The sequence below is a fragment of the Oryzias latipes genome, chromosome 18, assembly GCF_053564925.1.
Source record: "Oryzias latipes strain Hd-rR chromosome 18, Olatipes_Hd-rR_3.1".
NCBI lineage: Eukaryota > Metazoa > Chordata > Actinopteri > Beloniformes > Adrianichthyidae > Oryzias > Oryzias latipes.
In genome coordinates this window covers 36,502,725-36,529,885 of record NC_136254.1, presented here as the reverse complement: position 1 = coordinate 36,529,885, position 27,161 = coordinate 36,502,725, and the positions used below count along the sequence as shown (strand labels likewise).

Genomic DNA, 27,161 nt, shown 5'->3' with positions numbered 1-27,161 from the left:
GTTTTTCATGGGATCAAACCAAAAACGAGCAGATATGCAGCATCACAGGACGGCAAGGAGAAGCAGACGTCTCAGATTTCCTCTGGATGCCCCTGACCAGACATGAACAACTTGTGAGTTAAACTTAAAGTTTTTTCATTAGTTCAATTTAAGCATTTGTCACTAATTGTGCTCAAGGTTACACAGTCTGCTGGGTAAGAGTTTAACATTCTTTTTCAACACTGGACTATGAACTGTATAGTCTAACTACATGAAACACTTGTGAGATCAAAGTTTAGTATTTTTTATTCAGAGTCAAACCATATCACTTGTTTTAAACCAAAATACTTTAATTTTTAAATATTTATATAAAAATCCAAAAACCCAGCCAAAAAAAAAAACACGAGATTTTCCAGCATTTATAAATACGTCATAAACTAAAATGTAAGACATCAGAATAAAATGAAACCTTAAAAAAAAATCAGATTTAATTTTCTCAATGAAATAATTATTTTTCTATTTTACAGGGTCTTCCACGTCTCTACTGCTTTGCCAACATAAAGGTGTCTGTCGTGGCCCTTCACGCTGACGCTCAGTCCCACGCAAAACCAGACCGGCAGACCCGCAGATCGGTTGACCCGCAGGACCATTGAGCATCTGGTAGAGCAGCTTCGGGTTCCTCACACTCTGGGGGGGGCACAGGAGACTGAGGTCCTGGTGTTTCTTTTCTGGCTGGCGTGTGGCACATCATACAGTGTGATAGCCAGGGCCTTTGACATGCCACGGTCCACTGTAAGTGACGTTGTCCACAGGACGGCAGACCGCATCCTCCAGCTGATGAGCAGGGTCACCCAGCATCCAGTGGGAATGAACTGCCATAAGTCACCTCAGGTTTTTTATCAGCTCGCTGAGTCTTCCACCTTCCAAAAGGTCATGGGGAACACTGATGGCTGCCACTGAAGAATAAAGGCCCTAAAAGAAAATGCAGCTTGTTATTTTAACAGGAAGCTTTTTTTATTCCATTCAACTGCAGGCTGTATGTGACTCTAAGCCAAATTTAGAGATATTTTTGTTGGGAATCAAGGATCAGTCCACAGTTCACAGGTTCTACGTCAAAGCCCAATTTATGTAAATCAAACATTACCCACCTGAAGGATCCTTTTGGGTGATGGTGGGTATCCCTGCATTCTTCATCCCATCACGCTGCTGACACCCTACAGGGAACCCATGAGGAATGCGGTTCAGGCCCGTTACAACCAGCACCACGCCAAGGTATGCTCTGTGGTGGAGAGAGAGCATTTGGCAAATGAGGAGGAGAGCAATATTTCTGGGGGCACTGGAAGTAAAACCAACCTTTGCAATGAAAATCATTGCCTGCAGTTTTCTGCACAATCTGTGCATCAGCGAAGGGGACTGCTGGGAGCCACAGATGTTGAGCCACAGCAGGAACCAGTAGGACGGGTAAAGTGGCGTCCGTCTGCGAGGACAGATCTCTGCTTTCCTTTTAGCTCCAACTGTGACACACATGACTCTAGAAGACCAGGATTATTGTTAAGATGTATAAAAATAAATGTTAACATAAAACGAAAATGTAAATATGTACATTTGATATTTATATGAAAATTCTTTTGAGATTGTTAAAAATGTCTCAGATTTAAATAATACATGTAAATAATTCATTTTTGTTCCTGCATTTATTAAACAAATTGCAAAAACAACGACGACGTTACATTTTGTGAACAATATTTTAAACTCAGGTAAGCTTAACAGACTCTCCTGTCACTCTTTGTCCCTTCGTCCTCTTTCCTCCTCTCCTCTTTCAACAACAACCTTTACCCCAACATGACAACGATTACAGTTTAATGATAAATAAATACAAATCTGATCAAGTGTCTCTCACTCCCATCTGGCACGAGCTTGCCTGATAACAAACAGGCTATCTTTCTCCATCCACAGATGGATCAGATTTTCCTTATCCTCGTCTGTCCCTACATATATAAACACATTTTAAAAATGTGTTAATAACTTATTACTACGGTTAGAACTCACTGCTTTTTGATGTACTATCAACAGCGTTTGTTTTTAGCCTTCAATGCTAATTCGCGCTGCGTTAGCTTTAGCATTACCGAAATTGATGAGCTTCAAAACAATGTAGATAGTCGATTGAGGAATATAACATATTAAACAAGTCATCTTACGTATTTACAAATATATTTTACAACAGATACTTGATACTTTTAAATATACTTACATTTTTAAGTCCTCTTTCTAGCGCAACCGTCCGCCATCTTTGAATAATTCAAACGCAGTGTATTGTGGGTCACACGCAATGCATTCTGGTATGAACGCAGTGCATTCTGGGCAATATTCGCCGATCGAGTGAGCATCGATCCACACTGGTTTTTCGTAGAGAATTCTGGGAAATTTCTAGTGCACATGATTTTTGAACTGTAGATTCGGACAGCACTACAAAATGGCGACCGCACTATATAGTGCACTATATAGGGGTTAGGGCGGTAATTCGGACACAGCCAAAGTTCTGCCAACCATGAAGCAGGGCGTCATCACCCTGATTCCTAAACCTGGGAAAGACGCCAGACTAATTGATAATTTGAGGCCAATATCCCTCCTTAATAGTGATTATAAAATTTTAACCAACATTTATGCATCTAGATTAAGAACAGGACTGAATCAGATCATCTCAGACACACAATCAGGATTCTTAAAAGGACGTTCAATTCACAATAATATCCGGTTAGTTCTTGATCTGATTGACTATAATCAATTAATTGAAGATGATGGCTTCATTTTATTTTTGGATTTCTTCAAAGCCTTTGACACGGTTGAACACAAATTTATGTTTCAGACTTTAGAAATATTTGGATTTGGACCTAATTTCATAAGTTTTGTTCAAACAATCTATAATGATACAAACAGTGTAGTTATTTTACCAAATGGCATTTCTCCTAGGTTTTTAATTAACAAAGGCATTAAACAAGGCTGTCCAATTTCACCGTTACTTTTTATAACAGCAACAGAAATGTTATCAATACTTATTAAAAACTCTGATTTCAGTAAACTCAATGTTCTGGGAGAACAGTTAGCCATCACTCAGTTGGCAGACGACACGGCCATATTCATGAAGGACAGTCATCAAATACCAGAGATCATTCAGACCGTGGATTTCTTCTCTAAAGAATCTGGTTTCAAACTAAATCTCAGCAAATGTGAATTATTACCAGTTCACCATTCTGATCAGTCAGTTCTTCATAACATTCCTGTTAGGACTGTTGTGAAATATCTTGGTGTTCATATCAGCAAAGACAGCAAAACAATGGAGGAAATGAACTTATGGAAAACTTTAGAAAAATGTAAAGTCAATTTAAACATGTGGTCACAGCGAGACATTTCTATTCTGGGCAGAGTGTTTTTAACTAAATTAGAATGTTTATCCAGATTCATTTATCCAGCATATTCACTCCCAATTCCTAAATCTGCAAGGAAAGCAATAAACCAGGCCAATTTCAACTTCATCTGGAAAAACAAAACCCATTACATAAAAAAAGGAACAATAATTCAGGATTACAGTGCAGGTGGACTTAAAGCCATAGACTTTGAAAGTTTGGATGGTATGATTAAAATAAATTGGCTTAGATCTTTTCTGCAAAATGAAAGAAATATGTGGTTTCATATTCCTTCAAACATTTTCTCTCATCTAGGGGGCATTGAGTTGCTTCTAAAATGTGACTTTGATTACAGAAAACTTCCTATTAAACTTTCTACTTATCATCAGCAGGTGTTACTGTACTGGAAACTCATATACAAACATAACTTTAGTCCACATAATACTCCCATATGGAACTGTCGGTATGTGTTATGCAGAAACAAATCTATATTTTACAAAAATTGGTTTGATAACGGCATTTGGTCATTACTACATATTATGAATGACAATGGAAACATTATCTCATTTGAAACTTTTTCCAGTAAGTTTAAATTAAATGATAGAAAACAATATAACAATGTTATCAAAGCAATCCCTCAGATTTTGGTCCAAATGTCCTCCAGTTTGGTTCAAAATGTTCAAGTTCAGCTTCCCTCTCTGTTGTTTGATGGTCGACCGGTTAATTCAAAACTTCCAAACTCATTTATACGATCCTTATTTGTTAGAGAACTGTTTCCAACATCTGACAAAAATCATTCTATGTCACAGCATTACACAAGAGAGGAAATAAGCAAGTTGAGGTCTCAGTTCATTAAATATCCAATTTTCCCAAAATACAAAGAAATCCATTTTAAAATAATGAACGCAGTCTATCCATGCAAAGAACTGTTACACATACGTTTATGTTTTCCAGAGAATAACTGTTCTTTTTGTGATACAAATATTGAAACACTTGATCATTTGTTTTTTGAATGTATGTATGTTTACAGTTTTTGGGAGGATTTCTTTTTTTGGTGCTCTTCAAAGTTTCCCTTCCCTATTTCTATTCACTTACAAAAGCACATTATATTATTTGGAGTAGTTTCTGGTGATAATCTATTTGATTTGACATTCAATACCTTGTTAATATCTGGCAAATTTTTCATTCACAAGTGCAGATTCTTAAAAAACAAACCGTTATTCAATACATTTTTTAAAGAAATCAGTTTATATTTTAAATCTCTGACATTGATGAAAAACAAAAATGCAATAAAACTGTGTATTTTCATTGAAGATCACAAGCTGTATCACAATCCCTAGTATTGTAAACTACAATTCTATATATTTTGTTTTAGTTATTTATTTTCTTTTCTTTTTCTTTCTCTTCTTTGTGTGTAGTTATTATGTGTATGTTTAAAGTTCAAATAAAAAAAAAAAAAAAAAAAAAAAAAAAAAAAAAAAACATCTGTGAGCGGAGGAGCTAAGATGGCGGTCCGTGCGGTCAACTTTTTGTGAGCTGCTACGGTCCGGTCCCAAAATATCCCTTTTGACCTCATTTTCAAACTGCTGAACTAGTTTTGCTTTTTTTTGTATTACTCTCAAGTCTTACCACTGTAAAGAGACAAGAACGAAGTGAGAAAAACAACAACAGCAATATTAAGAGCTCCTAGAATGCCACGGGAAAAGCCTGTATCGGAGAAGCCGACTCCCGCATCCAAAAACCCAGAGATGACGACACATGACCACGAATACGCCATGGAAGTTTCCTCGCTGTCTACTAAAAGGAAAACCCCGGTTACACCCACCAAACCCTCCGTTCCACCTAACAAGGTGGTCGTCTCTAACAAAAGTGATGCCGAGTTGTCAGCATTAACTGCCGCCATCGAAAAACTAACGGCGAGATTTGACGACTTTGACGGCAGACTTCGGGAAAACTCTGTGATTCTGGCTAATCTGACGAAGATCACTGAGGTAAACGCTGCTGATATAAAGGACTGAAATCCAAAGTGCACAATCTGGGAAAAGAAGTTTCTGTGCTGAGGAAGGAAAATGATGACTTAAGAGAGAGGGTGGTGGAGATGGAGCGATATAAACGGCGCTGGAACTTGAAGTTACAAGGTTTGAAAGAAAAAAGGGAGGAAAACACCCGCAAAGAAGTCCTGGAGATCCTGGCAAAGATCGCGCCACAGCACACATCGGTGTTGGAAATGGTTGTGGACACAGAACATCGGCTGGAGGAGAGAAACCGGGAGGCACCGCCAAATCATCATCCAGTTCTCCATGAGGCACTACCGCCACATCTTCTGGAAGGTTTCTAAAGATGCAAGGGTTTGTCAAGAGATGGGAATCTTCTTCAAGCAGGATTTCTGCAAAGCTGACCGAGAAGCAAGAGCTGCTGTCTGGCCCAAAATGGAGAAAGCGAGAGCTGCGGGACAGAACGTCTGCTATCGGGGCCACATCGGGTACGCTAATGGAGTACGTTTGTCTCCAGACTAGCTGTGTTTTTTTATTCTTCTTTACTAGTTTGGAGTTAACTACCATAAATGCTTTGTTCTTAAAGCATAAACCTCATTTGCTCTGTTTTTTCCACACCTTAAGTTCACAGAGGAAAGTGAAACTCTGTTGTTGTTAACTTGAAAGTTATAAGTTCTAAAGTATTTTTTCTAAAAGTTTGAGGTCTAGTTCTGTGTTGTTTGGGATCTGAATTCCAACCGCTAACTTTCACCTTCAGTAACTAGCTAAGTAAGTAACTTTTTGTTCATTTTTGTGTTATTGTTTTTTTGTGTTTCATGTCTAATTTTAACTTTGTTTCTTTAAATGTTAGGGGTTTACGAGACAATGTAAAAAGAAAATCTATGTTCCTATTCTGTAAAAATGTAAAGCCAGCTGCATTCTACTGCAGGAAACTCATTCTGTTAAAGCAGACCAACAGTTTTGGTCTAATCAATGGGGAGACAAAATCCTATTCTGTCACGGTACAAACAAATCTTCTGGAGTTGCTTTGCTCTTTAAAAACTGTTCGTTCAAAGTGATTACCCGTATCTCTGATGATGACGGCCACTGGCTCATCTGTGTTCTTAAAACTGATGATGGTTTTCTGATCCTATGCAATGTGTATGGCTATAATATTCCTAGTCACAACAAGTTATTATTAACAGAAATTGCAAAACATGTCAAACTTCTCAATCATAAGTACTGTACAAATACTGTAGTAATTGGTGGTGATTATAACATGGTTCTAGATGAATGGCTGGATAGAGGACCCTCAAAGTTCAATACCCATCATATTAATCCAACTTTACGGGACTTTTGTCTTGATGTTAATGTTTCTGACCCCTGGAGGATCAAAAATCCTCTCAGACAAACATTCTCTTGGTTCAAGCCTAATGGATCTTCAAAATCTCGGATTGACTTCTGGCTAGTCTCAAATAACCTTCTACAAAACAAGATAGACGTTAACATCTCAGCAGCTCCCCTTACTGATCACTGTTTGATTGAACTTAATGTCAGCTCTCAAATCCAAAAATCCTTTGGAAGAGGCTACTGGAAATTTAATTCTTCACTTCTCACTAATGAAACTTTCTGTAATGCTGTTATTGAATTATTAGAAACAATAAATAGTGATTCAACCCTAAAATCTTACACTGATAAGTGGGAATTCTTTAAATTCAAAGTACGTCAAACTGCCATTAAACATAGCAAATTAATTGCAAAACATTATAAGCAAAAAGAAACTGAAATTTTGACTGAGTTAAATCAGATTTGTTCCAAGCCTGTTTTCAATGAGGAAGATAAACAACGCAGAAGTATTTTACAGTGTTCTCTTGACGATATTTATATTAAAAAAGCGAAAGGAGCCTTCATCAGATCCCGAGCAAAATGGGTGGAGCTTGGTGAAAAGAGTACTTCTTATTTCTGTAATCTAGAAAAGAAGAGGCAAGAGAAGAATACTATAAAGAAACTTCATATTAATAATCAATTATGCTCTGATCCTCAAAAGATCTCTAAAGAAATAAGTTCATTTTATAGTCATTTGTACTCATCATCCTATTCTTAATCCCACAATAATACATTTTTCCAGACAATTAAAGATTTAATTCCTAAGATTATTGACAATTTTAGAAATTCTTGTGATTCAGAAATAACTTTGCAGGAATCAGAGAAGGCTTTAAGCTGTCTGTCCAAGGATAAAGCTCCAGGATGTGATGGACTGACCAGTAACTTTTATAAATTCTTTTGGGAGCATATCAAAGATTTAATTTTTGAAATGTTTAAAGAAATTATTCAAAATGGGTCTCTAACACATACAATGAAACAGGGTGTAATCACCCTTATTCCAAAGCCGGGTAAAGACCCAACATTTCTAGATAATTTAAGGCCTATAACTCTTTTAAATACTGACTATAAACTTCTAACGCATATATTTGCAAACAGACTCAAGTCAGACATAACCCAAATAATCTCTGAAACGCAGTCCGGTTTTATTAAAGGTCGCTCAATTCATAATAACTTACGCCTTGTTCTGGATCTGATTGACTATGAACATCTCATAGATACAGACGGTTTTATTTTATTTTTAGATTTTTACAAGGCCTTTGATATGATTGAACATAATTTCATGTTTCAAACTCTGCAATTCTTTGGTTTTGGTAACAAATGTATTAATACAGTTAAAACTTTTTATTATGAAACCAGCAGTTCTGTTTGTTTACCTCAGGGGACGTCTCACAGATTTAACATCAACAAAGGTAGAAAACAAGGTTGCCCAATTTCACCCCTTCTTTTTATTGCAGCAGCAGAAATGCTGTCTTTGCTCATCAAACATACTGACTTTGGTAAGCTGACAGTTGCAAATGCTGAATTTTCAATAAGCCAACTAGCCGATGATACAACAATTTTCCTTAATAATCTTCATGACATCCCCAAGATTCTTAAAACTATTGACATCTTTTCAAAAGCTTCAGGCCTCAAATTGAACCTAAACAAATGTGAGATCTTACCCATTAAACCATGTACATTATTGAATGCTTATAATATCCCTATTAAATCCACAGTTAAATACCTCGGAATGCATATAACTAAAAACAAAACAGACTTGGAAAAACTGAATGTTTGGGACAAACTAGAGAAATGTTCGACTCTGCTGAATAACTGGGCACAGAGAGATCTTTCTATTTTTGGTAGAATTCTCCACCAAAATTGAAAGCATATCAAGATTCATATATCCCACCTATTCTATAGGTGTCCCTAAACAAGCCATCAAATCTATTAATCAAGTCAATTTTAACTTCATATGGAAAAGGAAAACACACTATGTTAAACAAGGTACGCTGACTAAAAAATATGAAGATGGAGGTCTTCAAGCCATAGACTTTAACAGCCTTAATGGCACCTTAAAAATAAACTGGTTAAAATCATTTATTAGGAATCAAAATAGTATTTGGTTCATTGTTCCTAATAAAATATTTTCCAGCCTAGGAGGGATCCAATTTTTACTCAGTTGTGATTTTGACAATAAGAAACTTCCCATTCAACTCTCGTCTTTTCATCAGCAGGTTCTCATGTATTGGAAGCTCATTTATAAACACAATTACAGTCCACACAACACTCCCATATGGAACTGCAGATACATCACTATCAGAAACAAATCCATCTTTGTTCCAACATGGTTTGAAAATGGAATTTGGTCTTTAATGCATCTTCTTAATGACAATGCCACTCTCATGTCTTTTGATGATTTCACAGCTAAATATGGTTCACTAACGAATAGAAAAGATTTTGAAAAAATTATTAAGGCCATTCCTCAAAATGTTGTGAGCTCAGTTTCTGATTTGTTTCATAATGACATCTACAGACATCCTACTGTCCCCAAGCTTCTGATTAATGGACACAACATAGCAACTGCCAAACTCCCAAACCTTCAAATCAGAGAATATTTTAATGTAACGTCCTTTCCCTACGTCTCAAATCCAAATTATATAACCCAATATTTTAATAATTCAAAAAAGAAACAAATACGAACTCAATACTTAAAACTCCCCATTCCTCCTAAAGCCAAGGAAGTTCACTTTAAGACCTTTTCAGGTATTTACCCTTCCAAGGAATTATTAAGAAAACGGTTTGGAATTCCTGAAAATTGTTGTTCTTTTTGTCATGTGGAGATTGAAACAACTGAGCATCTTTTCTTTGAATGTTTTTATTCTGATGTCTTTTGGAATAGCTTACATTATTGGCTTTTCCCCAAGATTCCACTTTTAGCAGACTTTTCTATTAAGGATATCATTTTTGGGTTTATTTTGGGTCTGAATGTTGTAATTATTTTGGGTAAATTCTATATACATAAATGCCATTTCCTTAAAATCAAACCATTTTTTTCTACATTTCATAAAGAACTCTGCTCTTTTTTTTCATCTGTAAACTTCATGGAAAACAAACTTGCTATGGAACTTCAAAGTATCATATGTAAATTACAGCTTCTTGATAGCCCCCTAAGTTAAGATTAATTGCAATGTCTATGTAAACCCCCCCCCCCTTTTTTATTTATTTATTTTTTTTATTTTATTTTAATGTCTTGTATTGATTTTATTTTATTTTTCTGTATTATTGGTAAAAAAAAAAAAAAATTATATTGTCTTTATTCTGCATTGGCTGTTCGTACATGTCCAGTACCTTTTTTCGATGTTTTTGCACTTTGCATAATTGTATACAATTGTCTCAAACTGTTAACCTCAACTGTCTTTTTCAATAAAAAAAAAAAAAATAAAAAAAAAAAAAAAAAAAATAACATCTGTGAGCTCAGCGAGTGCATTCATGGATCCCCTTTAGTGAGATCAGGATCCGGTCTTTGGTTCCAGTTCTGGAGATCCGGAGGTTCTGGTGCTCAAACACAGAAGGACCAGCAGTTTGGTCTGGAACCGTCTGTGACCTTTCACCCCGCAGAGCCACAGCTCTGATTGGTCCAAGAGTCCTGAGACGCTGAGGCAGAAGAAAGTATCCATAGTTCTCTGCTGCTGCTGCGGAGCTGATGTAAGGAGCAGCAGCCCCCCCTGCTGGACGCCCCCGCACTGCAGCACAGAGGTCCGGTTATTAATAATAACAAATGCAAACACACATGGACCAACACACAAATGCACAATAACAAACGCACAATAACAAACACACATGGACATACTCAAGAATGCACAATAACAAACGCACAAACACATACTACCAGACGCACAAACACACAATAACAAATGCACAAACACACAATAACAAATGCACAAACACACAATAACAAATGCACAGTCGCACATACACACAATAAAAAATACACAAACACACATTGACAAGCCCACAAAAACACAATAACAAATGCACAAATACACAATAACAAACGCCCAAATGCCTCAACACACAAACATACACATGCACACAAACAAACAAACGCACAAACACGCAGACACACCCTGTGTGTCTTCCTGGTTTCTGTCTCTTTAGCGCCGCCATGAGGACAGAGAACGTCTGTTTACTGCACGTTTGTTCTTGTTTACATGTTTATTTTTCTGGACAAACTGACACAAACAAACAACAGATACGTCAGTCAGTGACTTTCTGAAAATAAATATGGTGACGAGGAAAAGCTGGTTCCTCTGTCCATCCTGAGAACGGGCTGCTGGAGGAGTGGTCTAGACCTTCATGTGGTGTAAGCCCCGCCCCCACAGTCATCACAACTTGACAGTCAAAACAACCAAACAAATCTAGAAACCTTCATCGGAATCAAACGTCTGCACAGAAAAGGCCCGTTCAGGAGCAGAGTTCTATCAGAGTTCTTTACAGTTCTATCAGAGTTCTGGTAGAGTTCTATCAGAGTCTAGGTAGAGTTCTGGTAGAGTCTTATCAGAGTTCTGGCAGAGCTCCAGACTAGAAATCAATCAAGTTTGTACAGAAAACCTTCATTGTGGATCAGAAGTTCTGATCTTTAGATCAGTCTAGTTCAGCCTCTGAACAAAAACCCAGAGTGCCGCTGTCGCTCTGGTCCCCGCCTGCAGGGGGCGGTGCTTCCCTGCAGTGGGTGGAGCTGAGAGCAGTTCCTCTCTGCCAGCGTCAGACTGTGATTGGATCTTCACTCTGCTTGCGCCGGAAGGACCGGTCCCTGGTTGACCATTCCACGATGGACCCCAACCTGTTGGACCTGAGGGAGGAGCCGACCTTTTGGGCGTCGTCCCTGAACGATTTGGTGGAGTAGTAATACAGCAGCGGGTTGACCACGCTGTTGGACGCCGCCATGGCGAGCGTGACGGACACGGCGCGCTGCAGCGGCACCTGGACGCCGCAGCTCCAGTTGCCGCACATGGAGTGCAGGTGCAGCGTCCTGATCAGGTGGTACGGCAGGAAGCAGATCAGGAAGGTCACCATCACCATGGCGACCAAGTACACCGAGCGCTGGCTTTTCTTGCGGGAGCGGTGGTGGGCCGCAGACATGGAGGCCCCCTCGGAGCAGGTGGGGGGGGACCTGAGTTTGCAGACGATCCTCAGGTAGCAGAAGAGGATGGTGATGAAGGGCAGCAGGAAGCCGAAGACCAGACCGATGTAGTTCAGGATGCTGATCCGGCACCAGGAGGAGTGGTCTGACGGCTCGAAGCAGCGAGGAACCCCGCCTCTGAGGGGGAGGGGCAAACAAACGGAAGAAGCAGGTTAAGGCTCCGCCCCTCACCAGCAGGTCACAACACCTGACCACCAGAAAAAACATTCAGTCAAAAGCCACCAGAGCCCCGCCCCCTTCACGTTTGGATCCCAGAAGGAGTTCATGCTGCGGTCTGAGCGGCGTTCCCGGTTAGAAGAGAACAGAACCTCCTCAAGTGTCTGACATCTGCCAGGATCCTGAGGAGAACCGTCTCACCAGAACCTAGGAAGACCTGAACTCCATGGCTCCACCTGACCCACAGAGACCGTACGGCTGTGGTGAGGCAGCGCCAGAGCCCGGCGCCGTGATGTCATCGACGGCTGAGGGAGGCCTGGTGGGAGGTCAGAGGAGGCAGCGTCCAGCTCTGTTCTGTCAGTGAAGGTCTCCGCCTTCCTTTGGGTCCTCAAGGTCCCACCAAGTGTTTCTGCAGAATTCTAAACTGCAGAAAACAGCTCAGCATTCCGGTTCTGCAGAAACCCGGCGGAGGAGTTTCCATGGAAGTGGAGACGGTTCATGGCCTCCACCACGGGAGGAGCCTGCAGAGGAGCAGCAGCTGGTGCTTCTCAGAGCCTGTGAGGAGTCCCAAAGACTCTGACCCGGTCAGGATTCTGCCGTTTCCAGATTCTGACCTGGTCAGGATTCTGCCGTCCCAAAGGCTCTGACCCGGTCAGGATTCTGCCGTTTCCAGACTCTGACCCGGTCAGGATTTTGCCGTTTCCAGACTCTGACCCGGTAAAGGGTTCTGCCGTCCCAAAGACTCTGACCCGGTCAGGATTCTGCCGTCCCAAAGGCTCTGACCCGGTCAGTGGAGCTGCAGGGGGTTTCTGGAAGCACTCCATAAGCTCTGCAGAGTTCAGACCGGTCCCTCCACAGTCGCAGCTCCGGTTTTACTTCAGAGGAATCTGCAGCGCCTCAGGACCAGAGAGACACCGCCAAAATAAAAGCCTCAACTGCTGCTGATGACTCAGCAAGCTGGAGAAATGTTCTGAAGAGAATCTGCAGCAGAGTCTGTGTGAGTCTGGAGAAGCAACATTTTGGATGAACTGGAGAAATCCTGAAGAACGTTCAGAGATTTAGTATCAATGAGGAATAAAACTTTCATGTTTGTGGAAACATTTTTTGTAAATATAAACATCTGTACAGAGGAAGAAATAAATAAAGGAATTCTGGTTTTCTTCTTTCCAAATGACTCTAAATTATTCAGATTTGGAGGCTGTGACTTGGTAACATTGAGCTTCAGCTCTCCAGAGGTTTTCTACGGGATGGAGGTCCAGAGACCAGCTGGGTCTCCATGACCCTGATCTGCTTCTTCTTCTGCCGTTCTTTGGTCGTCTTGGTTGAATGTTTAAGGTCATGACCCTGTTGGAAGACCCCTCCACCCATTCTGACCCTCCTGGAGGAGGGAAGGAGGTTCCAACTCAGGATTTGACAGACCGTGGCTCCACCCATCCACTCAGTGAAGTAGCCCTGATCAGAACTACACCCCAAACCATAATGCTTCCACCTCCATGCCTGACAGTGGGGATGGTGTTCTTTAGGCCATCTGCAGCATTTCTCTTCCTCCAGACGGGTTGAGTTGATGCTAAAGTTCTCCATGAGGGTCTGATCCGACCACAGAACCTTCTCCCAGCCTCTCTGAATCATGAAGGAGTTCAGACTGTTCATGGATCTCCTTAACCAAGAGAACTTTGGAGTTCTGCTGGATGTTGAACCATTGCAACGTAAAGTCTCACCAATGGTTTCTTAGTGACTGTGGTTCCAGCTGCTGTGAGGTCATCAACTAACTCCTGCCGTCTTGTTTCAGACCCATTTCTGTTCTCATGATCATGGAAACCCCACCAGGTCTGAACTGGTTTGGAGTCCCAGACCCACTGAAACAGTCAGGAGGATCCATGTGCCGTCCTTCACTGAGGACACGTGGAGAGGCGGGCGGCTGGCAGACGGGGGTCAGAGACGGGGGTCAGAGACGGCGGTCAGAGACGGCGGTCAGAGACGGCGGTCAGAGATGGGGTCAGAGACGGGGAGAGTCCAGGATCAGGGAGATGGAGGAAGGATACTCAGAGTTGTGGGTCAGAGACATGAACAACACTTGCTCATTTCTCTGATCTCACACTGAGCAGAGTCTAAATACAGTTGTGAGGCTGCTGGGAGTGACAGCAGGGGCTGATGGGAAGTGGAGTGTGGAGAACCAGGAAGTTGTAGTACACTGGAGATAGTTCCCGCTGATGGCCAGAGGGGGAAACAGGGGACCGATTCATGACCCCTACATGTGGACTGATGCTCCTGTTGCACCAGCAGTTGTCATGGTAACCTCCAGGTTCTTGATAACGGTTTTGTAGGTCATTCCAGTCTGGTGCTGGTCTACAATCTTCTCCCTTAAATCCACTGAAAGCTCTGATCTTCCACTGTGTGAAGCAGGAACCATGAAGAAATGCATGCTGGGTAAAGGAGCTGCAGGAGGTTCTTCAGGCATTCTCCAGATCCACCACCTTTCTTTGGGTATTGGGTTTCCTCTCCAAACCGGCTGTTTATTGTCAGGACCTGGAGGTCCAGGGTTCACCTGTGTCCAGGTAGGGCAGTTGGTCTAAAGTACCGGGGTGAGAAGCTTTGAACCAGACCCTGGGACAGAAACTCTGAGGTCAGAAACAGTGTTTTTAGGACGGTGGTCTCACCTTTCAACCACTCCTTCAGACAGGAAGGGTATGGAGGTCAGGCCCACAAACAGCCAGATGGCGAGGCAGACGAGGGAAACCTGCTTGGGTTTGACCTTAGAGCGGTGTTTCAACGGCCAGGACACAGCAACCCAACGCAGCAGGCTCAGGAGGGTGAGGAGGAGGATGCTGAGGAGGAAGGACAGAGGCACTGAAGGACTTCCGTCTGGACTCTGAGCATCAGAAGAGCGAGGTCCTCACCTGCTGTACAGGTTCACGTAGAAGCCAAAGGTGCACAGGCGGCACAGCCAGTCCGGGAAGATCCAGTGTTTGTCGTGGAAGTAGTACGTCAGTCGCAGCGGGAGGGTCAGCGAGAAGCTCCAGTCTGAGATGGCCAGGTTCATCATGACCACCCTGCAGGAGGAGGTTCTGTGGGCGGAGCAGAGGGTCAGAACCGACCGGAGCTTCAACGTTTGGACCATCAGGCTCTGCAGGGATGGACAAAGTTTATCTGCTGTTGACAACACAGAGCAGAACTCTGCAGAACAATAAGAGCGACCAAGCAGGGGTTCTGTGGAGGTCCAACACAGACAGAGGAGTCCTAAACCACTGAACCTCTGCAGGTCACAATGATCACGAAAGCCCCCCAGCAACAGGCTAATCTTAGACCTGAGTCCCACCGTGATGGATGTGGACGAGCAGAGCGGAATGACCAACTGCTGGACCGACGAGCATGAGGGCCGCCGGTGGAAAACACTTCAGTCTGAGGGCTAAAGATATCCGCTCTAGAGCAGGAAAAGACCTTCTGAAGAGCATCAGCTGCACGCCGGACCAGAGAGCAACCAGAGAACGGTGGGAAACTCTCCTGCAGGAACCGCTGGAAGCAACCCAGGAACGTCCAGAGGAACAGTTGGATTCTAAGAACACTAGTGTTCCTGCAGGAGCCCGAACCCTGAAGGTCCAACCACCTGCCTGCTTTTGCCCCACCCACCTGGACCAGAACATCAGAACCTGGACTCACCTGGTCCAGATAAACAAGCAGGAGAAAGATAAGCACGGTGGTGGATTTGAAGGTTCAGGATTGGACGGCCAGTTTTAAGGCTTTAAAGGTGGGGGTGGAGGTGGGGGTGTCAGATCTGACCCAAATCTAAAGTGTATCTGAGGTCCAGGTTCTTTTAATGGAAACAGGTTCTTTCTGATGATGATGATGATGATGATGATGGTGGTGAGTCAAACAACACTGACTCTTGTGGACTCCACCCTTTGACAGCAGAGTCATCCGTGTTTACATGGATGCAGCTCAGATATGAAAGAGCTAAACGTTTCCTCATCACCTCCGACCAAAGCTGGATTCACAACAGAAAGTTTCTCCACATCTATGATGGAGGTCTGGCAGCAGCCGTCTCTGCCCGCCTCATGCTATCAGGACCGCTGGAGTCAGAAGATGATCTACAGATCTGAAGGACGGCATCAAAGAAACATCAAAGAGAAAGCCGGAAGATCAAAGCAAGGTTGTTAGCATCTGGGATGCTAATGCTAAGCACAAACGCTGAATCCAGTGTTCATCTAAAAGGAAATGAAAGCAAAAAAACTTAATTTTACGATGATGAAAGCAAATACGGCTATGACGGTTTCTTTAATGATTAGAGTCTTCCGAGTTCCAATATTTCTGTCCCAAAGGGTCCAAACTCTGATAGAACGGTTCAAATGTATATTTTATATTTACAGTCTTAGTAACCTGTCTGGTTCCATATCCAGAGGTAAACACAGTAGTCCAAACAAAAAGATGGACCCATGTATGCAGATGACCCGGTTCTGTTCAGTCCAAACAGAAAGATGGACCCATGTATGCAGATGACCCGGTTCTGTTAAGTCCAAACAGAAAGATGGACCCATGTATGCAGATCACCCGGTTCTGTTCAGTCCAAACAGAAAGATGGACTCATGTATGCAGATGACCTGGTTCTGTTCAGTCCAAACAGAAAGATGGACCCATGTATGCAGATGACCCGGTTCTGTTAAGTCCAAACAGAAAGATGGACCCATGTATGCAGATGACCCGGTTCTGTTCAGTCCAAACAGAAAGATGGGACCATGTATGCAGATGACCCGGTTCTGTTAAGTCCAAACAGAAAGATGGACCCATGTATGCAGATGACCCGGTTCTGTTCAGTCCAAACAGAAAGATGGGACCATGTATGCAGATGACCCGGTTCTGTTCAGTCCAAACAGAAAGATGGACCCATGTATGCAGATGACCCGGTTCTGTTAAGTCCAAACAGAAAGATGGACCCATGTATGCAGATGACCCGGTTCTGTTCAGTCCAAACAGAGCTGCATTTGTTCCAGCCTGTTAATGACAGCAGTTTTAGCAGCAGTTCTGGGACCAAACCAAACCAGCCTGACTGAACTTTCTGGTTCTAAAATTGGCAACAGATGCTTTTATTGTCTATAAAAATATCAAATATGTTCTTCATGCCTGATGAGATGATTGACGCAGATGGCATTTATGGGCGGGGCTGCAGGTTTGCATGCAGGTTTAGTTTGTCCTCTTGTGCTGTAAAACTATGTTTGTCAAAAGAATCTTGTGGATCTCAGCTGCAGGTAAACCATTACTGCAGGTAAACGATTACTGCAGGTAAACGATTACTGCAGGTAAACGATTACTGCAGGTAAACGATTACTGCAGGTATCGCTAGCATGAGGACGGCCCACCAGGTGACTGAGGAGGACTCAGGTATAAATGTACCAGTTACCAAAATGACCCCCCAACTCCATCTGGATGAAGCTCGTCTGCTGGACTTTTATATATGTAGTTGTAGATTTAGATAAGTTAATTCTTCTCTAAGAGTTCTGGTAAATCGCCTGTCCGTCCTGGGGGAGGATCCCTCCTTCATGTGGGCACCCCTGAGGTTTCTACATTTTTTAGGAGTTTTTCCTTACTGAGAAGGAGGGTCAGAGATGTTTGTCTAGATTAGTTTAGAATTTCTCTGTTGAATTCTATAACTGATTTCATGTTCTTATACAATTACCGTATGAAGCCCATTGAAACGAAATAAAAAAATAGAAATTAAATTGAATTGATAAAAGTCTCATTTTGAAGCCACAGGATTAATTTTTGTTGCTACTTGAAAAAAATATTGAAGCAACATTTGGGCACACTGTTTGTCTTAAACGGGAAGCATTGAGGAAGGGTTCTTGTGTGGTACGTCAGGACCTGCGGCGGAGCACTGAAGAGTCCCTGAACCATCAGAGGTCACTGACCTCAGGACCTCAGGTTGGGGGTTTGCTCCGCCCACCTCAACAATGAACTAAAAATGGCTGATTGACCGTCAGTCCATCACAAAACACATTCTGTTGGAGCCCAAATCAGCTGAGTATGACCCCCCCCCCCCCCCCACACACACACACACACACAAATACCCAACACGTACGCACATGGAGTCCATGAATGGAGAATATAAACACTGTGATAACTTGAATATAAATCTGTTTTTATCTAATCAGACTTTGTCACATGGAGGTCGATGCAGAAATGCTTCCGTCTGCCTTCAGGGTTTGTTTTTTTAAAGAACTGCAACAGTTGCTGTTTCCTGGTTTGGGTCATGTTTGGGTCACGTGGGTCAACTGGGTTCAAGTTTGGTCTTTTGAGTTCTGAAGAAACCTCTTCCATCGTCTCATCGCTCCCGTTTGGGGTCCTCACAGTTTTGGTAAATGGCGTTTACCTGTTCGACGCTCCACGAGGGCCCGACTGGCTTACAGTCCCGGTCTCAGTCAGCCACACACACATTCACACACCGACGGCGCCATCCTATAACCACCAGGACCAACGTGGGGTCAGTGTCTGGTCTAAGGACCCCCCAACATCCAAACCTCCTGATCAGAGGTGCAGGTTTTTTCACACAGCAGTGGATCCGGACCAACACCTCTAGAGCGGGTGCTCCTCTGATGACACACTCTGGTATGCGCCGCTCTGACTTTCACCTGGATGATTGGCTGTGAACCGGAGACCAGGAACTGAACCACAAACACCCAGACGGGCCAGAAACAATGGAGACACAAAGGCTTTACAGAGAAATCTTTAAATAGCTTCTTTGTCAAAAGACATCTGAAGAAGACCCCTCCCTCCCTGAGGCCTCCGTCCCAGCCGTCCTCACAGTGGAACGGACTGTCTGCAGGTTCTGTCTTTTTTCTACCCACCATGAGGAAACCTGCCAATCAGAGTGTGGTTTGTCTGGAGGTCCTACAGGTACTTATGGATCACATGCCCCCCACCCCTCCCCCCATGTAGCATTTGTGCCAGAACTCACACCTTACTAACGACTAGAGCGTGGCGTAAAGACGCCGTATGACATCATCACCACCTGTACAGGTCATGTGACAGAGGCTTAAAGTGGACACATCAATGACGAGGCTGTGCAGAACCAGGTTCTGACCCAGAACCAGAAGCCATGTGGGGTTCTGAAAGCCTGTAATTCTGGACTGTGGATGCCCCTCCATGCATTCATGCGGTTGTCAGAACCAGAGCAGACGTCAAAAGCTGTTGGGAAGCAGACGTTTATGTAAATATATTTGGGTATGTTGATGGCGGCGTGACTCGTTCTCCAAACACGCCGGCCTTCATCACATCCAAACAAGACAGTCATTGTGTTTGTGTCGGCGGTGCTTCTGCCGGCTCCGGCCTGCACGTGTTTGCAGGATGATCTGCTGCCCGATAAACAAATGAAGCTCATGGAGATAAACAAATGTCTGATCTTCTGCCAGAGACGTGGCGAGGACCACGATCCAGAGCTCCTCACTGAGAGAACCACGCCTCCCTTCAGGCTCCGCCTCTCCTCCAAATGTTTATGTTCCAGTTAGTGCTGACCAAAATATCCTGGCAGAAGACCAGCAGAATGACACCAGGAGGTGAAGCTCTAGGAGGAGCAGGAACAGCAGTCCTCAGACTCCTCCAGGAGCTCAGGAGCAGGGACTCCACCTTCACCTGTCAATCATCTGACCTTCTGTCCAGCTGTCTGTGTGCTGGTTTGGAGGCGGAATGTTACAAGACCAGAACAGACAGGAACCCACAACCAGGAACCCAAACTCAGACCTGTTGTTTCTCTGCCTCAGGAAGACCACCAGCGCTCCGATGTTGCAGAGGAACGCCACGGGGAACACCACCATGTAGGTGCAGGTGTAGACGTAGTACTTGACCGTGTCGCTGTTGTGCAGGCACTGGTTTGTGGGTGTGGCGGTGGCGCCGACGGTGCTGAATGCCATGCTCATGAGCCCTGCAGAAACAGAGACAAACGTCTGACTGTCCGTCACACACTCTGCACTACATGGCTCCGCCTCCATGACCCCGTGACCTTCAGCCCCCTCACAGATGACCTCTGATCTGATGTGAGTGTGAAGATCATCAGACTCAGACATTTCCTGACAAAACAGAGAATCAGAATGACATGTTTCTGTAAAGAGCAGAGGGAGCAGACAGGAGCCCTGAGGAACCCCACCACTCCATCTGCCACAGTCTCAGAGGTTCTTTGGTTGCGACCTTTGTGGCCTTGATCCATATGTCTCTTATTATTGTGGTTTTGTGTCCTGTTTTTGTCATGTGGTAGTGTGTGTTTGTCGTTTAGTGCACTCTGTTATGAGTCTTATTGTTGTGTCTTGGTTAACATCTGCAGTCTGTGCTCCTTTTGTGTTTCTGTGAGCGAAAGTGTTTTTGTGGTTTTGTTGTATTAAAACGTAAAAACGAAAATGCCCGTTTGTGTGTCTGTGTGAGAGTCATTGTTGTGTTTTGAAAAGGAAAAGTGGAATTCTCCTGCGGTGTTGTTGTCAGTCAGACAGCGATGTTTCTGTGATGTCGTCGTCTGACTGTGAGAAGAATCTTTGCTTCTCATGGTCGACCTGAGAAATGACACCTGTGATTGACAGAAGTGTCACTGAGGAATGTGAGCGGCACCGTGCAAAAACTGCCACAACAGGAACCGGCAGACAGGTGTGTGAGACAGGTGTGTGATGCAGACAGGGCTCCAGACTAACTTTTTTCACTAGGAGCACAGTGGCCCCCAACTGAAAGTTTTAGGGGCACAACCAGAAAATTTAGGGGTGCATACCGTAAATCAACATTCTAACCAAATCTACTAATTTCCACTGTATTACTAATAAATACTTTAATTAAAGATTACAGAAAAATTACAATGTGCTGTTTCAAATTCAGTGTCACATTTTAATCTGCACTTTTGAAGATGCAACAACCAGGTAAACTGACAGCAGAAGGTAAACTGTAAAAGAACGGGCGATGTTCACTGGATATCAGAACAATCGATACAGATACCTGAGATCAGAGAGAGGCTCAAAAACTGATGGAAATTTATGTTGGTGACACCAAATAAGTGCAGCCAAGACTCACAATAAGCGTGTTTGAGATCACCCAGGTGGACGCAACGCTGTTCAGATCACCTGGTGTGTGACGTATATTTTTGTTTTTGCTCCAACATCACCTGTCAATCATCACAAAAATATCAGGAGAAAGGGGCGGAGCAGCAAGGCCCCAACCTACCGAACTCAGCTGGAAATTTAGTACTGAACTGACTGAAAGCTGCCATATGACTACAAAACAATGCATTATGGGACATGTGTCCTGATGGGTTTTGTAGTGGAGTGAGAAATTGAAATAATTGAAAATACCAATTGATTAAAAAGTAGGCTACATCCATTACAAAACATTCAAATAAGTATAAAATATATAATAACACAGATCATACTAAGGGGGAGAGGAATATTAAAACTAAATTGAATGTTAAGGACAACTCCAACTTCCTGTTCTACTTTAGTGTCGCTGCAGATTCGCCATCAACCCCCCTGGCCTGGTCTACTAAACCGTGTTGTTGCTCACACGTGTTTAAAGTTCAAGCCCCGTTAGCTGTCACGCATGTAGGTGTGGGACATTTATTCTCCTCAGCTGACCCGACTCCCGCGGGAGCGGTGTGCTGCCGTAACGGCCGTGCATAAACCGTTTGGTTGGGGGGATGCGACGCCGCGCGCTTAACCGTAACCCCCGTAACCTCCGGGTCTGTGTGACCCAGAGAAAAGTTCAGCACGGACTGCATGCATTTAGAAAATTACGAGCGAATAGATACGTTCTAAAGGAAAGTAAGGAACTCCTTCATGTGGTCTGGGGAGGGGGCGGTCAGGTTTCCTGCTTTCAAGCCCGGTCATTGTCACGCCCCCAACAGTCATATACTCCACTGTGATTGGTTGGTTTGTCAGCTCCGCACACGACAATGAAAAAGTGTCATTCATACAAACTGGCAGGATGCATTAAAATTAAAGTTTCATTTCAAGGTGGGGGCCACAAATAGCCCGCGGGCCGCGAGTTTGAGACCCCTGCTGTACACTCTGGCACTGGTACACTAGCCGCAGGTCGGAAGAATGAATCAATGGTTGGCTTGCTCATAGCTCAGACGCACACACATATCAGGTTGTGATGATATTTGTCTCCATTTCCATCCCACAAATGTTTACGCGCTCGATTATCTCTAGGCCCCTCCCCCTACACGCATTTTAGCCACTTACGCGAGTGTTTGCTCTCGTCTCATGAGTATGTGTGCTAGTTTGTGTGTGTGTTTGCGTGCGTGTGCGCTCACGTCTCATTGATTATTTCATTGATCATTGACGTGCCCCTTCCACGTTAAATGTATAAAAAATACGAAGGGTGGGGGAGGCAAATTTACTGGTCGCACATGTGCGACTGGATGTAAAATTTAGTCGCACACTCTCAAATGTTGGTCTCAAAATGCGACCAAATGGTCGCAGTCTGGAGCCCTGGACGCAGGTGTGTGAGGCAGGTGTGTGACGCAGGCGTGTGAGGCAGGTTTGTGAGGCAGATTTGTGAGGCAGGTGTGTGAGGCAGGTTTGTGACGCAGGGTTGTGACGCAGGTGTGTGAGGCAGGTGTGTGACGCAGGCGTGTGACGCAGGCGTGTGAGGCAGGTTTGTGAGGCAGATTTGTGAGGCAGGTGTGTGAGGCAGGTTTGTGACGCAGGGTTGTGACGCAGGTGTGTGAGGCAGGTGTGTGACGCAGGCGTGTGACGCAGGCGTGTGAGGCAGGTTTGTGAGGCAGATTTGTGAGGCAGGTGTGTGAGGCAGGTTTGTGACGCAGGGTTGTGACGCAGGTGTGTGAGGCAGGTGTGTGACGCAGGCGTGTGACGCAGGCGTGTGAGGCAGGTGTGTGACGCAGGCGTGTGACGCAGGCGTGTGAGGCAGGTTTGTGACGCAGGGTTGTGACGCAGGTGTGTGAGGCAGGTGTGTGACGCAGGCGTGTGACGCAGGTGTGTGAGGCAGGTGTGTGAGGCAGGTTTGTGAGGCAGATTTGTGAGGCAGGTGTGTGAGGCAGGTGTGTGACGCAGGTTTGTGAGGCGGAGGAGGTGGGCGGGGCTTAAACTTCACCCACTTTCAATATTTACTAGTTAAACATTCTTTAGCTTATATCTTGGTTCAGACAAACGTCCCACAAACCTAATTCAGTCTAAATGAACCTGAGCCAAATGAAACTGGGATAATCCCAACAAAGAAAAGATCTTTGATCTGGATTGGTTTATCCAGGAAATGTGGAAACTTTGATATTTAGCCTGGTTTAGGGCGTTTAACACCAAAAACCAAAAGCAAACATCAAAAATAAAATTCTAAGCTTCAAAGGAATTCACCTTCACAGGTATGCAGCTCCACATTCACCTGCTCTGTCCTGTAGCAGACAGGTGAAAGCTCAGTGACGGTGTGGGAGGAGCTTAGCTCACATGCATTAAAGATTTGAACCTGAATTTATTTATTTATGGTTTTTCAGAAACAATCATTCTCTTTTTTTTAGAATAAAAGCTTTCATTTGATGCACTGGACTGAAGTTTCTGACAAACAAACAGTTTCTATGGGCCTCACGTGATGCTGAATGGGCTCCAAGTCAAGACTGACCCCGGGTCCAAACATCATGACCTCAGTTTTTCCTCATTCAGTTCTGACGTCCCCCAGACAGTTAAGTAAGGGCTTCCATTATTTTGAACAATGGGCATGTACAGTTGGAAGTCATCTGCATAAAAATGATATGATAAGCCATGTTTCATAAAACTTTCATCTAAAGGAAGAAGGTATAAAGAAGAGCACAGGTCCTAAAATTGAACCCTTGGGAACCTCAGAATGTAGCGGAGCAGAGGACGAGGTGGAGCCCCCCATCCTAACCGTAAGGGACCGTCCTGACTGGTCAGATTTAAGCCAGTTGAGTGCGCCCCCCCCCCCCCCCCCCCCAACACCCACACAATCTTCAAGGTGGTTTAAAAGAGCTGTATGATCCACTGTGTCCAAAGCAGTCAGGTCTAAAAGTACTAAAATAGCAGAATTACCAGAGTCTGTGGTTAAATAAAGATCATTAAAACTTTCTAAAGAGCAGACTCTGTGCTATGAAATGTCCTGTAGCCTGACTGAAAAGTGTCTAAAATCCCACTTTCATCCAAAAAGCTTGCAGCTGTGCCATTACACACTTTTCCAGAATGTTAGACACTAACGGCAGCTTTGAAATTGGTCGATAGTTGGCAAAGCATGTTGGATCCAGACCTGGTTTCTAAGTAGAGGTTCAACAACAGCTTTTTGGCAGAAGGTCAGGACAAGACTTGATGACAGGCTGCTATTGATGATCTCTGTGAACCTGTTTAAAAGAGCCAGGTGGGACTGGATCCAAGGGAGAAGATGGTGCTTTTCATTTATTAACAATCCCAGTCAGTTCAGACCCTGACACGACTTAAACTGGATAAACCACCAGAGTCCTGCACCACAGCAGATTATAAGGAGGAAGAGGATGAGGACATGTTTGCCCTAATAGCAGCTACCCTGCTGTTAAAAAGAATAACAACGTTCACACATTTCATTTGTCATCTACAAACAGAACCAGCAGTTTCATAAAGAACGTGGGCCACGCTGGATAAACACTTTGTTCTTCCTGCTTCACGGTCTCTTGGTGTTTCCTCCAACTGTCTCTCAGTTTCATGCCAGACCTGCAGATGCTCCTGTTTCCATGAGTGCTCTGGTCTACGGCACAAACGCCGAACATCCTGCGTAATTTCACTGAGCTTGGCTCCTGCCTCTTCTGGTGAGCGGCTTTTAATGGATCAACAGAATCTAGAACGTCACTGCATGATGGAATAGAAGAAGCCATGGACTCTTCAGTGGCTCTGACCGCATGAGGACGGAGCTGAGTCTGCATGGATGCTCTAAGAGAGGAGGAAGCAGCAGCGGTCTCCTGATGGACCACCGGGACCCCAGACTGTACGTGGTGGAGCATTTGAAAGCAAACATGAGGACTGTGGTCTGAGAATCCACCAGAACCCACTATGCTGCCAGTCTGGGAACAGACCAAAGTAATGGATTACTGTAAGAACAATACTCTGTAATGTGACACAGGAAATAATCAAAGAAAGTTCTCTGCTGGAGGTCTGTGGTGGACAAGGAGGTTCTGGTCCATGAGAACCAGGTCCAGAAACACAGAGGAGTGCAGGGGAACGTGGGTTCTACTGGAACCGGTTCTTTATCTTCTGGTTCGTCTTCTTCAGCATTGACTTTAAATCTTCAATTCTAGACTAGAGTGAAGCTTGAATCCACGTTTCGTTTGTTTGTCTCCTTTTGTCTCTAAACTCTGCTGCTAATAAAGTTTAGTACATTTGATTTCTTTTTATCCGTTCGTGTCTCCTTCATGGAAACGTTCAGCTTTCATAATAAATTCCCATCAGTCCAAACCCGCACGCGGGAGACTCACCGTCCGTCGCGGCCGCGCGCTCCTCTCCAGGGTTCTGAGCGCCTTCATCGCTCCTCTCCCCCTCCTCCCCCTCGGAGGGTGTTCCTCGTCGGCAGCAGCTCTTCCACGGAAACGGGCCACACGCGCCAGCGCGCACCCGCCCCTATTTTACCTGGAGGCGCGCGTGCATGTTCAGTCCTCTGCCGGAAACACGCGCTCACCTGGGAGTGCGCGCGCGCGTCATCTGTCCTGCAGGGTTGCTTCGCGGCAGTTTGGGAGCGAGGAAGAGGACGAGCGCACGCGGAGACGTCCACGAACGCGCACACACAAACGCGCGCATGCGCGTCTTTCCATGCATAGACGCACACAAACACGGAGGAGAGTCAGAACCAGGAATGGAGAATCCGAACAGATCAGTGAAGTCCAGCCTGTCCGGAAGTTTGATTCCGGTTCGGATTCTGACAGATTACAGAACAATCCTCCGGGATTACCGGGAGGGAAAGGTCAGCAGCAGAACCAGACTGGGGGGTCTAAGTGAGCAAACAGGAACGCGTTTTTCCCCAAACTTTATTTAAAATGAGGGAAACAGCTTTACAGGAGAACCCCAAGAACCCCAGAGACCCCAGGAGGATGAAGAGAATGAGGAAGAGGAGGAAGCAGGAAAACTGTTGGTTTATTGTTCTGTCTGACTAAAGTTGGACATTTTCTGACTCACAGGTGGAAACTGGTTCAGCCTGCGGCATTTGCATAAAGATTTGACTAAAAGAATAGATTTAAAATGTAAAGTTTGCTCTGACTTCAGATTCACTAAACCCCAGAAAGACTGAGACGGAAATGTCTGGAGGAGATTATTTCACAGGAAAAACACATTTTCCTCAGAACACGTTACAAAAAGGGAGTTTGGACCTGGAGTGGTCGTTCAAATGTAAAAATACCCCTTCTGCACATTGGGAGTGGGGTCATCTGGACCCCCCAAGATGGCACAAGGGTCTAAAGGCCTGTACACACCGGGACGAATTTCGCCAACGTTTAACGCCTCGTGACTAAACAAAGGGCACCAATGTGAGTGTGCACACCGACGCGAAAAACGCCACGCGTCAAAGCGTCACTCTTTAAAAAACGCCTCGGGTTCATTTCTTTGGTTTGACGCGCCGCGTCGAAATCTATTCGACCAATGAGAATGGCGCTTTTGCACACGTGTCTGGAGCTTTTGAAGTTACAGTAAAACACAACTTGGGGGCGCTCAAACACAAAACTGCCTTGCTGAGCACACATCAGGGCTCCAGACTAACTTTTTTCAGTAGGAGCACAGTGGCCCCCAACTGAAAATTTTAGGGGCGCAACCAGAAAATTTAGGGGCGCATACCGTAAATCAACATTCTAACCAAATCTACTAATTTCCACTGTATTACTAATAAATACTTTAATAATAGATGCAGAAATTACAATGAGCTGTTTCAAATTCAGTGTCACATTTTATTCTGCACTTTTGAAGATGCAACATGAAGGTAAACTGACAGCACCATCGCTGTCACGACAGTACAAATAGTTAAGAAAACTGATGGAAATTTATCTTTGTGACACCAAATAGGTGCAGCCAAGACGGACAATAAGTGTGTTTGAGATCACCCAGGTGGACTCAACGCTGCACAGATCACCTGGTGTGAGACATATATTTT

At 44.1% G+C, this 27,161-nt stretch overlaps 2 protein-coding genes and 1 long non-coding RNA gene across 4 annotated transcripts in view; 1 reads left to right on the top strand and 2 right to left on the bottom strand.

Moving 5' to 3' along the window:
- LOC144987419 (uncharacterized) overlaps positions 1-27,161 on the top strand; it is a 409,376-nt gene that overhangs the window by 30,032 nt on the left and 352,183 nt on the right. The window lies entirely within an intron of this gene.
- Positions 268-2,522, bottom strand: LOC144987435 (uncharacterized). 2 transcript variants are annotated; one of them, XR_013651323.1, is made up of 4 exons: positions 2,231-2,521; positions 1,333-1,510; positions 1,128-1,258; positions 268-951 (listed from the first exon to the last, which is right to left on the bottom strand). It is a non-coding gene; the product is annotated as an uncharacterized LOC144987435 (long non-coding RNA). The 2 variants fall into 2 exon arrangements; XR_013651322.1 differs by having other exon boundaries at positions 1,128-1,510; positions 2,231-2,522.
- On the bottom strand, positions 10,921-25,946 carry LOC101171464 (cysteinyl leukotriene receptor 1). Its single transcript, XM_011493476.4, has 5 exons — positions 25,504-25,946; positions 19,812-19,992; positions 14,981-15,148; positions 14,741-14,908; positions 10,921-12,044 (listed from the first exon to the last, which is right to left on the bottom strand). The coding sequence occupies exons 2-5, from the start codon at positions 19,985-19,987 to the stop codon at positions 11,489-11,491; spliced, it is 1,068 nt and encodes a 355-aa protein (XP_011491778.1). The 5' UTR covers positions 19,988-19,992; positions 25,504-25,946; the 3' UTR covers positions 10,921-11,488.

Bases quoted from the DNA above. Each gene is read 5' to 3' on its own strand.
- LOC101171464 (XM_011493476.4), bottom strand. From the start codon at position 19,987: ATGAGCATGGCATTCAGCACCGTCGGCGCCACCGCCACACCCACAAAC. The intron at 14,909-14,980 runs GTGAGGACCTCG...CTTCCTCCTCAG, and splicing joins TACGTGAACCTGTACAGCAG to CATCCTCCTCCTCACCCTCC. The intron at 12,045-14,740 runs GTGAGACCACCG...CCTCCCCCTCAG, and splicing joins TCTGAAGGAGTGGTTGAAAG to AGGCGGGGTTCCTCGCTGCT.